This window comes from Elephantulus edwardii, unplaced genomic scaffold, assembly GCF_000299155.1.
Source record: "Elephantulus edwardii isolate Elephantulus edwardi_28Jun2011 unplaced genomic scaffold, EleEdw1.0 scaffold00001, whole genome shotgun sequence".
NCBI lineage: Eukaryota > Metazoa > Chordata > Mammalia > Macroscelidea > Macroscelididae > Elephantulus > Elephantulus edwardii.
The window spans coordinates 41,161,481-41,172,557 of NW_006399751.1; the positions used below are offsets into that span (position 1 = coordinate 41,161,481).

General features: G+C 40.6%; 1 protein-coding gene across 1 annotated transcript in view; it reads right to left on the minus strand.

The window, feature by feature from the left end:
- Positions 1 to 10,078: 10,078 nt before the first annotated feature.
- HOXD1 (homeobox D1) overlaps positions 10,079 to 11,077 on the minus strand; it is a 1,274-nt gene continuing 275 nt past the window's right edge. The window contains exons 2-3 of the mRNA XM_006878957.1: positions 10,695 to 11,073; positions 10,079 to 10,413 (exon numbers count right to left, since the gene is read on the minus strand). Of these exons, the coding sequence (XP_006879019.1) occupies positions 10,079 to 10,413; positions 10,695 to 11,073 (714 nt within the window). The remainder of the gene's footprint in view (positions 10,414 to 10,694; positions 11,074 to 11,077) is intronic.

Below are 11,077 nucleotides of genomic sequence, written 5' to 3' on the forward strand. Positions count from 1 at the left end.
TCGGAGACAGTGAGATTGGCACAGGACAGAGCAGAGTTTAGAGCTGTTGTACATAGAGTCGCTATGAGTAGCAAACGACTCGATGGCACATAACAACAGCAACAACAACGTCATGTTGAAGCTCTGGTGGTCTAGTGGGAAGGAACTATGCTCTCAACTGAAGGCACAGGGTTAAAACCCATCATTTGCTCCACAGGAGAAAGATAAGCAATCTCCTCCATTGCCTCTAAAAATACACTGGAGGGTCAGCTATGGGTTGGTTCCAATTCAAAGGTACATAACAACAACATTAACATGTTAATAAGATCCAGGCAATTGTGTTCTAAAATTAAGACATTGCTAATTACTTTATGGCATATTTGTATTCTTGTTCATTTATCATTGTTCATATTACTACACTCTGATAGTTGGCCATACGGAAGTAACTTGTGGGTTGCTATGATGCTAAAAGCTATGCCATAGGTATATCAAATTCCATAAGAGTTCCCTATGGTGGACAGGTTTCAATAGAGCACTGAGACTAGGAAGCAGGACTGGCCATCCACTTCTTAAATAGAAGGCCTCTGAAAACCCTATAAACAGTAGAGGAACAGAGATAGTTATGCTGTTAGTGTTAGAGCCCAGACTGAAGTCAAGTAAAAGGAGTACAAACAATTGGAAGCATTCTTTTATAGTTGGAACATGGAATGTGTGAAATATGGATGTAGGAAAACTAGAAGATGTAAAAAATGAAATGGAACACATGATCGTCAACATTCTATGCATAGTGAAATGAGCTGGATTGGCACTGGCCATCTTGAATCAGACAGGTACATGGTACACTATCCTAAGAATAAAAAGCTGAAGAAGAGTGGTCTCACATGCATAGTTAAGACAATTTCAAGTTATGTTCTTAAGTTGTGAATAATATTATCCTTTCACGTACAAGGAAGATTTGTCAATAAGACTATTATGGTAATATATTCATCAACAGCTAAAGTCAAAGAGGAGAAAACTAAAGATGTCTACTAAATTTTGCACTGTGAAATTGGCCAAACATGCAATCAAGATGCATTAATTGGTGACTGGAATGCAAAAGCTGGAAAGTATGTACTTGGTGACAGAAATGAGGCTGGAAATAAAAGGATCAAAATTTGTACATATAGTGATTTATTAATCGCAAATACCCTTTAAAAAAAATCACTACCATGACTTTACACATGGACCTCACCTGATGGACTGCAAAGTAATCAGACTGATTATATCTGCAGAAGGAATCACTTGAAAAGCTGAGTATCAGCAATTAAAATAAGGCCAGGTGGTGACTGTGGAACAGACCCTGAACTATTCATGTGCAAGCTAAAATTAAGGCTGAAGAAAATTAAAACAAGCCCACAAGAACCAAAATATCATACCACCTGAATTTAAAAACTATCTTAAGCATACCTCTGAAGCGCTGAACATCAAAGAACAAAATGAGTTAGGGGTTCACATCAAGGATATCATCCATGAAGAGAGCAAAGGGGAATCACAAAAACAGAGGAGAAAGGAAAAAAAAACATGATGGGCATTAGAAGAAATTTAAAATTGTATTAGAGTGTGTAGCAATCAAGAGAAAGGGAAGATATTCTGACATTAAAATGCTGAAAACAGAAGTTTCCAAAGGGCAGCTTGAGAAAATAAAGTATTGCAATGGAATATGCAGAGACCTAGAAGTGGAGGACAAAAAGGGAGGAATTTGCTTGGAATTTATTAAGCTGAAAGAAATTAAAAATAAATTCAAGTCTTAAGTTAGAATACTGATTTATCACCCAATGAGAAGCTGACACCCTGTTGTATCCCCCTAAAGTGTATAAAAAGAGCCAAAATTGTCTGCTCGGGGTCGACTCCTTCCTCTCTCTCCTGCGAGAGATACGTGTCGGCCCGGAGCTCCGCAATAAACCTCTTGGTTGCATAAAAAAAAAAAAAAAAAAAAAGTTAGAATACTGAGAGATGGTAGGAGCAAAACCTAGGAAGCATCAAAAAGAGAAGGAATCCACAGAACCACTATACCAAAAAGAATGGGCTGACACTGAAGTATTTCAGGAAGTACCTTATGCTCAAGAAGCAGTGTTGATGAAGGAAGACGTTAAAGCTTCACCGAACACACTGGAAAAAGACAAGGTCCCAAGAATCGAAAGGATACCAACTGACATGTTTCAATGAACAGATGCAGCCCTGTATGTGCTTATCAGTCTATGCCAGGAAATTTGGAGGACAACTGCCTGACTGTCTGATAGGAAGAGATCCATATTTGTACCCATTCAAAAGAAAGGTAATTCAACAGAATGTAGAAATTATTGAACAATATCATTAAAATCACATGTGAGACAACTTTGCTCAAAATCATTCAAAAAACAGCTAGAACAATAAAACAGAGAACCACAGGAAGTTCAAATTGGGTTTATAAAAGGCTGTGACACGAGGGATATCATTGCTGATGTCAGATAGTTCCTAGATGAAAATAAAGAGCAACAGAAGAATGTCTATTTGTGCTTTATCAACTATGCAAAGACATTAAACTGTGGTTCATAACAAATTATGGCTAACATTAAGAAGAATGGAAATCCTAGGATGCTTATCTATGCTCATGCAAAACTTTTACCAGAATAAAGAGGCTGTCATACAAACAGAAAAAGGGAACACTACATGGCATGGTTTAAAATTAAGTAAAATCTGTATCATAGTTGTATCTTCTCTCCAAACCTATTCAGTCCATGTGCTGAGCAAATTATTCAAGAATTTGGACTTTATAAAAAAGCAGAAGATTTCAAAAGGCAGCACGGGATGACAAAGCAAAATATTACAATGAAATGTACAAGGAGTTGGAGTCAGAAAATCGAAAGGGCCGAACTCGCTCAGCATTTGTTAAGCTCAAGGAACTGAAGAACAAATTCAAACCTCGAGTTGCTATAATCAAGGATGTTTTCGGCAGAATGTTAAATGATCCAGGAAGTATTAAAAGAAGATGGAAAGAATATACTGAATCACTGTATTGAAAGGAATTGGCAGACACAGAAGAATTTCATGAAACAACATATGAGCAAGAGCCTATGGTGATAAAAGAAGAAGTTCAGGCTGCTTTGAAGGAAATGGCAAAAAATGAGGTCCCAGGAATAGATGGTATACCAATTGACATATTTCAGTTAACAGATGCTGCCCCGGACGTGCTCACCAAGTTGTGCCAAGAAATCTGGAGAACAACCACTAGGTCAACTGACCAGGAGAGATCTATATTTGTTCCCATCCCAAAGAAAGGTGACCCAACAGAGTTTGGAAACTATAGAACAATCTCATTGATTTCACATGCAAGCAAGATTCTACTGAAGATTATCCCAAAACGACTGGAACCTCACATCAGCAGAGAACTGCCAGAAGTCCAGGCTGGGTTTAGAAGGGGTCGTGATACTAGAGATATTGTAGCTGATGTTAAATGGATCTTAGCTGAAAGCAGAGAATACCAGAGGAATGTCTGTGTTTCATTGACTATGCAAAGGCATTTGGCCGTGTGGATCATAACAAACTGTGGCTGACTCTGAGAAGAATGGGAATCCCAGAACACTTGATTGTTCTAATGTGAAACCTATACTTGGACCAGGAGGCAGTCATCAGAACAGAGCAGGGCAACACTGCATGGTTCAAAATTGGAAAGGTGTATGCCAGGGATGCATCCTATCTCCATACCTTTTCAACCTGTATGCAAAACAGATTATCCGGGAGGCTGGGCTCTCTGAGGAGAAATGTGGTGTCAAGATTGGTGGATGATCTATCAATAATCTGCGTTATACAGATGACACAATCCTGCCTGCTGAAACTGAGGAGGACCTGAAGCACCTGCTGCAGAGGGTCAAGGACTTCAGCCTACAATATGGATTGAGGCTCAATGTCAAGAAGACGAAGATTCTCACCACTGGACCAACTGGCAGCATCAGGATGGATGGTGAAGAGATTGAGATTGTTCACAGCTTTAGTTTGCTTGGCTCCACAGTCAACACTCTTGGCACCAGTAGCCAGGAAATTAAAAGGCACATTGCCATGGGAAAGTCTGCTGTTAGGGACCTCTCCAAAATACTTAAGAGCAATGGTGTCTCTCTGGAGACTAAGGTGCATCTGATACAGGCCATGGTCTTCACAATCACTTGTTATGCCTCAGAGAGTTGGACAATGACCAAGGAGAATAGGAGAATTGATGCCTTTGAGCTGTGGTGCTGGAGAAGAGTATTGAGAGTACCATGGACTGCTAGGAAAACAGATTCACCCTGGAAAGGGTTAAACCGGGTGGCTCCTTCTGAGGCTCAGTCTAACATACGTTGGACATGTTGGGAGGAGAGACCAGTCCTTGAAGAAGGACATCATGCTTGGTAGGGTAGAGGGACAGCGCAGGAGGGGAAGGCCCTCTATGAGGTGGATTGATTCAGTGACTGGGATAATCGGGATGGGAGTGTCAAAGACTGTGCGACTGGCACAGGATAGAGCAGAGTTTAGGGCTGTTGTACATAGGGTCGCTATGAGTCACAAGTGACTCGACGGCACATAACAACAACAACAACATGTGGCATCAGGATAGGAGGAAGACTCAGCAACCTCCTTTTTGCAGATCACACAACCTTGCTTGCTAAAAGTGAAGAAGAAATCATGTGCTTGCTTCAATATAGATTACATATCAACTTCAAGAAAAAAAATTCTCACCATTTAGGCAATATCATAATAGATGGAGAAGGCTGAAAACTGTCTTACTTGGATCCATAATCAACACGCTTAGAATCAAGAGTCAGGAGATCAGGAAACATATCGCACTGGGAAAGTCTGCAGTTAGGGACTTCTCCGAGTTATTGAGAAGCAATAATTTGAATTTGAAGCTTAAGCTGCACCTGATTCAGGCCATCATGGTCTTTTCAATCACTTGCTACATATCTGAAAGTTTGACTATGATTAAGGATAACAGAAGAATTGATGCCTTTGAGTTGTGGTGTTGGAGAAGAGTAGTGAATTTTTCCACAGGCTGCCAAAGTACAGAGTGCTCCTTGAAGGCAAGGATGACAAAAGTTCCTCTCAAATACTTGAGCAATGTTGTTAGGAGAGGCTATTCCTTGGAGAGGGTAATAATTTTTTAAAAGTTGGAGGGACAGTGAAAAAGAGGAAGACCCTCAATCAGATGGATTGACAGAGTGACTGCAGAAATGGGTTTACTTGTTTCAGAGAAGACGAAGTTAGCACAGGATAAAACAGGGTTCAGGTCTGTTGTTCATATGGTCATCATGAGTCGTACTTGAGCGACAACACGTAACATTATCTTGTTAACTTTTTTATTCCTTAAGTCAAAGCCACTGAGAAATATTATCAAGCTCACATAAACATACACATATGTTCTGAAGTCATTTAAATTAAGTGATACAGGTTTCAAATATTACTTCAATAATAGCTCCTTGTTGATGGTAACCTTACTGAGCAATAATATTGGTAAATAAACTTCTCAGTAATTATCAGCAAAGAATTGTGGAGAATATTGTTGTTATGTACTACCAAGTTAGCACTGACTCACAGCTGACCCTCCAGTGGGCTTTCAGAGGCTACAAATGCACAGGGGGAGACTGTCCATCTTTTTTCTGTAGATTGGAACTTGTGGATTTGAACCACTTGCCTTGCAGTTGTCAATGCAACTCTTTACCACTAAGTCACTAGAGTTCCCTGGTGATAATAAAGTAATAACATTTATCCAGGCTAACTCCCTTTTACATAAGGAGAAACTGAGAGCACTGAAGTTAAGTGCTTTTCTCTTTTAGTCAGGAAACATAGCTGGTGCTAAAATCCAGGTCTCCTTCCTTAAGAAATCTGTTGTTTCATCTCAAGGTCATTTATCTGAGATTCAGTGATGCCACCTTTCTGGGAATGCCATTGAGCTAACATTGTAGATTTGTCACCTCCAGCTGTCTTTGTACCACTGTAAAGGAACTACAACAGAGACTTCCTAGATTAGGGAAGTGTCCCATTTGCAGGTAGTGTAATTCCACCAAAAGTAGCCCTGATGAGTCAAGTGAGACGGCAATGTCTAGAGGGTGGGACAAAGTCCCAGCACACCTTGTCCTCATTTCCCGCTATGTGATAAATTTGAAGAGAAGCAAGCAATGAATCTGTATCCAAGATGTTGTCCTGGGAAAGAACATAATCATTGTTATCATCTTATAGGCAGTGACTGAGTGGTACAGATGTAGCAAGAGTTTCAGAGAGATACAGATGGATTTAACAGAGTTAAGGAAAAGTTAAGTTTCACCAACTTGACTTTTCCAGGTCCTTGGAAACATCCTAACAAGTTGATGTTTTTAATTATTCTTTCCTTAAAGACCTCCTTCCAAACTGCATAAGGTTTAGATTCTTGATTTACCTGTAAGAATGGGATGTGCTAAGTGAAATCTAGCCAACTCTTTAAAGACCTCCATCGTCTGAGTTTCTTGGCTGTTACAAGTCTAAACAATTACTCCTTGGCTCTCCTTTGCAAATCATATCAAAAAGGTTATCAGATGTGGGAGGGACTGCACTTAAACCTTGGTAAGACTTCTCTGTCCTGTCAAAAATAGGATGTTTGCTCTTTATCTGTTATTGAATTTAAATTTTCTAGTGAAAATACATTTATAATAAATAACAAGTATACCATAAACAGTTGCAAGTGCAAAACTGAAATAGAATTTTTGTATACTGTTGTGTGCTCATCCCCAGGAAATATACTAGAGGTTGAAACCATGAAAATTTGTATTTCTATTTAGAAGATTTATCATTGTTTGTGAGATATATCCACTATGGTTTCACTTTAAAACCACAAATAAAGTTTTAACAATGGCATTTCTCTTGTTGAAAGGTCTGTGGTCAAACTGAAAATCTCAGTGAACCTGATTAGATCCTGAGGTTTCCAAACTCAATATTCAGCAAATGTGGAGCACGTATTTTCTCATAAGAAATAATTAAGAACTTCAGAACTTATGCAACTCTCCTGAGCCTGCTCCTTCATTCTAATGACATGAAAATCAGACACAACCTCTTCTAGTCTTGGACCTTACCACACAGGAGATTGGGACAGAACGAATCGTATGTGAATCTACAGTGTCAATGCTTTAGTTTTTTACAACAGCAAGTCCTTCATTTGGTGGTACTCAACTTGTAGAAATTTTATGTTATTAAATGCATTATTTCTCTATCTTCACTCCTAACTATCCTTAATCTAACAAAGTAGACACATGGTCATTATGTGAAGACAAAGGAATATTGAATAGTTAATTAGACAACAGCCAGTATTGTCCACTGTGTATTCATTCTTGTAATGGATTGCCAGAGGGTGAATTAGCATATTTAGTTTGAAATCTTGTAAAATAGAAAGGGGATTGTTTTAGCAGCTTCACAGTTTGCATAATAATCATCATACATCATGGAAGATCTGGCTCAAAATAATATAAAGTCTGAATAATAATAGAAAGGAAAATGTTCATCTGATGCATACGGGTTAAGAACCTATACTGATAAGATGTATTTGATAACACCTAGAAATCCATTTTTCTGTTTAAACATTTGTCTGTTATCTTGGAGACTAAATTCATTTACTCTCTTAGAACCAAATTCCCTCTTTTCCAAAGATGTGCCTAAAATGAAACATGCAGAAGTCAATGAATTGTCTCCTTTGCTGGAAGGGACCTCCAGAGGTCATCTATTTCGTCCCAGTCACCAGCCAGGACTCTTCCTAATACTGAATATAGCTACATAGCAATCAGCATTAAGAAAGCTTTTAAAGATCCCTAGGGTTGGTCAAAAAATAGCTAATATTGGCGTGATTCATAGAACAGCATTATATGTATGTCAAAATAGCCACCTTCATCAAAGAAGACATCCATCAGGACTGTTAAGTGCTGGTACTAGCTTCAAAAAGACAAGCTTTATTTTCTCAGAGAAAGGGGTGGTAGATTACGGAAATGGCCAAGCCTGATGGGTTTTGTTTAGGTGTATATTTGAATGCTTATCAAAAAGGAAACATTGTCAAGTCAAACCACTGCTGGGGAAGCCCAGAAGTGGTTATAAATGAGCAGATCACAAGTTCTTTCAAATGGCTACAAAGCTCAGAAGGGGGGTTGTTGTTTCAAACAAGATCTGATTAGCATCAAGTTACTGAAGTGCAGATGGTGAAACATAAGAATAATATTGACAAACCTGCTCTTTTAAGTGATATATCCCCCCACCCCTTATTAGCTGAGTTTGTTAAAGCAGGTAGTTTTATTTCCTCAGTTTCATTAAATGCTAGGAACAAAGGCCTGGAATTTGTATTATCAATGTCCCAAAATAACTAATCTCTTTGCTGTGTTGTAGGAAAAGGAATCCTCCACAATTGTTCAGGCTTCTGAATTACTAGTTGGTAGCCCACACAAGAACATGAAAATCTAGTTTAAAGGAAAAACTGAAGTTCTTCTCTTGATTATTTGGACCTTTAAGCCTATGAGTTAAATATATAAAGAACTTAAGGATGTGTGTGAACACCTAGGGTAGAAGTATATAAAGGATATTGCTCAAAAGATAAAAAATTATCTGCCCCATCAGTAATCTCAAATATCCATTTGGTATGGATTAGCTTGTATTTTTCAAATAATTTTTCTGGAAGTTTCACAGGAGCCTCGTCAACAATAGATGGGAACAGGGAGTGAAAACAACTAAAGGCTTGACTCATACCAACTTTTAAGTTTTGTGTTCTTACCTCTTACAAAATAGCTAATTTGAAAAGTTTTACATTTTAAAAACAGAAAGGTACCCTCAATGGTTCTCTCAGCTCAGTTTAGGTCACAGGAAATGCAAAACTCTGACTACCTGCTCTCCCAGCCTACTTTGTATGTATTGACTTTGAAAATACGGACTGTGCTGTTGAGAACTTTTTTAGGTGCCTTCTTACTAGAGAAAATGAAGTAACTATGTCTTCAGGTGTTCCTCTTCCTTTTGTGAGGACAAGAGGAGAAACACTTGCCTGCTTTTTAACATTCCCTCAGTGGGCCCTCAACTCACATAAAACCAGGGTGTTTAAGGTAAAGAACTTACTAGTTACTTGGCTAGTTGGCAGTTTTTTGTTTTTCTCCCTTCAAGTGCTCAGACAACTGTTCCTAACTTGTTACATGTAGAGAATCTGTGTATAAGAAATGTCATTTTTTAAAGTTAGAAGTACAGTCAACTTCCCAGACTAGATTCAGGCCATTCCAGTTAGGAGAAACTGAATTAACTTTAAGAAAGAGAATGTAAGGAAAATCAAAGAATAGCAGATTCTATAATTTTTATTTTAAAAAAACCCAACCCTCCACCTTCAAACTCTTTACATGCTATATGACATTAAATGCCATTTAGGTTTGTTGCAAGCAAATCTTTTCTTAAAAATATACATACTGTATATATTTACATTCAAGTTTGGGTAACTGAGGTCAAGGTGTAGTTCAGGTTCCAATTTTTCCCCACACTGTGAAATTGTTCAGCTACTAATGATTGTCTTCACTCAGGCACACAGTGAGGTAGAAACTGCTTTTTAAAGAAAGGGGGGATAGGAAATGGTGTAAAACGTGAAGCTCATCATTGAAATTTAGCTCCATCAAGAGTTCCTAAATAGCTTTGGTCACCTCAAGAAACTGAATACATGTCATCCAGTCCTTTAAATGAAAAACAGTAATCTGGACAGGTGCTTCTCTAAGCATCACAGGAGTTTGACAGGATTCAGCAACTAATACTGTGGCAGCTTCACCCATAAAACTGTGTATGATTTAAGTTAGGCAAGTCAGCAGTCGGCCTGGGCTGGCAGCTGAGTTACCTATTCCCTGAAAAGGTGCAAACAATGGGCAAAAGAGTGGCTAAAGAGACATCAAATTACTACCAGTACACACATGGAATGGAACTCAGAAGCTTGAAGTAAAAGACTTCATTTCCCTGTGAAACTCCTTTAATTTCTGCCCAGACCCCTCCCAAACCAAACTGAGCTCTTAATTTAGAGACAGGGGTGGGGATGGCCTTGACTTCCACAGGCAGAGAGATCTATCAGCCTCCAGACTGGACCTCATGAAGGTTCTGGGGCCTGGGAAGGGCTCTCTGGGTTCTTGCCTGACTTAGTGGGACTCATTCCTGAGAGAGGAAGTTGGAAGGAGGCCACAGGGTTGGCCAGAAGCCCTTCTCGTTCCCTTTTCTTCTGTTTCATCCTGCGGTTCTGGAACCAAATTTTGACTTGTGTGTCATTAAGTTGCAAGGCATTGGCTATCTCGATGCGTCGGGCTCGAGTTAAATACTTATTAAAATGAAACTCTTTCTCCAGTTCTGTCAGCTGCTTGGTGCTGAAATTCGTGCGGATGGCGCTGGAAGGACTGGCGGCTCCAGCTCCGTACTCGGCGAGTTTGCCTGCAACGTAAAGACAAGGTGTCAGTAAGGCCAGCGGGCACAGGGGCTGGAGCAGAAACCCAGGTCACCGTGCAGCCGTCCGGGCTCCTGCCAACTTTTACGGCGATGCCAGGAAAACTCCACGGAGAGGTCCTTTCTGCACGCTCAAGGAACCTTGGCTGCTTCACTAACGCCTGGGAATGCATCTCCTTCCTAAAACCCAGTTTGTCAAAAGGAAAGTTTTGACTTGTCCCCTGAGCTATTCCGTCCCCGGTTTCGGATGCCTCCCCCGCAGTACTTACTTTTCTTGGGGGCGTTTCTCTTCACTTTCATCCACTCAAAGGTGCTGAAGGCGGCGGGAAGGCTGGAGGCCGGAGAGGATGACTTGGGGTAGGTGCCGGGGGCCGGGGACGCTGTCTGGAAAGCCCCAGGGTGACTGTCGCCTGGCTCCTTGAGACACGCGGGGAAGGGACCGGGCTCGCCGAAGGCCGCATACTCCACCTGGCCGCTAAGGAGAAAGGAGCCAGCGCCAGAGAAGACGGCAGAGGCGGCGTAGTGGACGTGCGTGCCGCCGTCGTCGGCTGGCCGCCCAAGCGCGCACGGGAAGTCGTACCCGGGCCCGGGCCCCAGGAAGCCGTAGTCCGCGGCCCCCGCCGCCGCTGCCGCAGGTGCGGCGCCCGGCTCG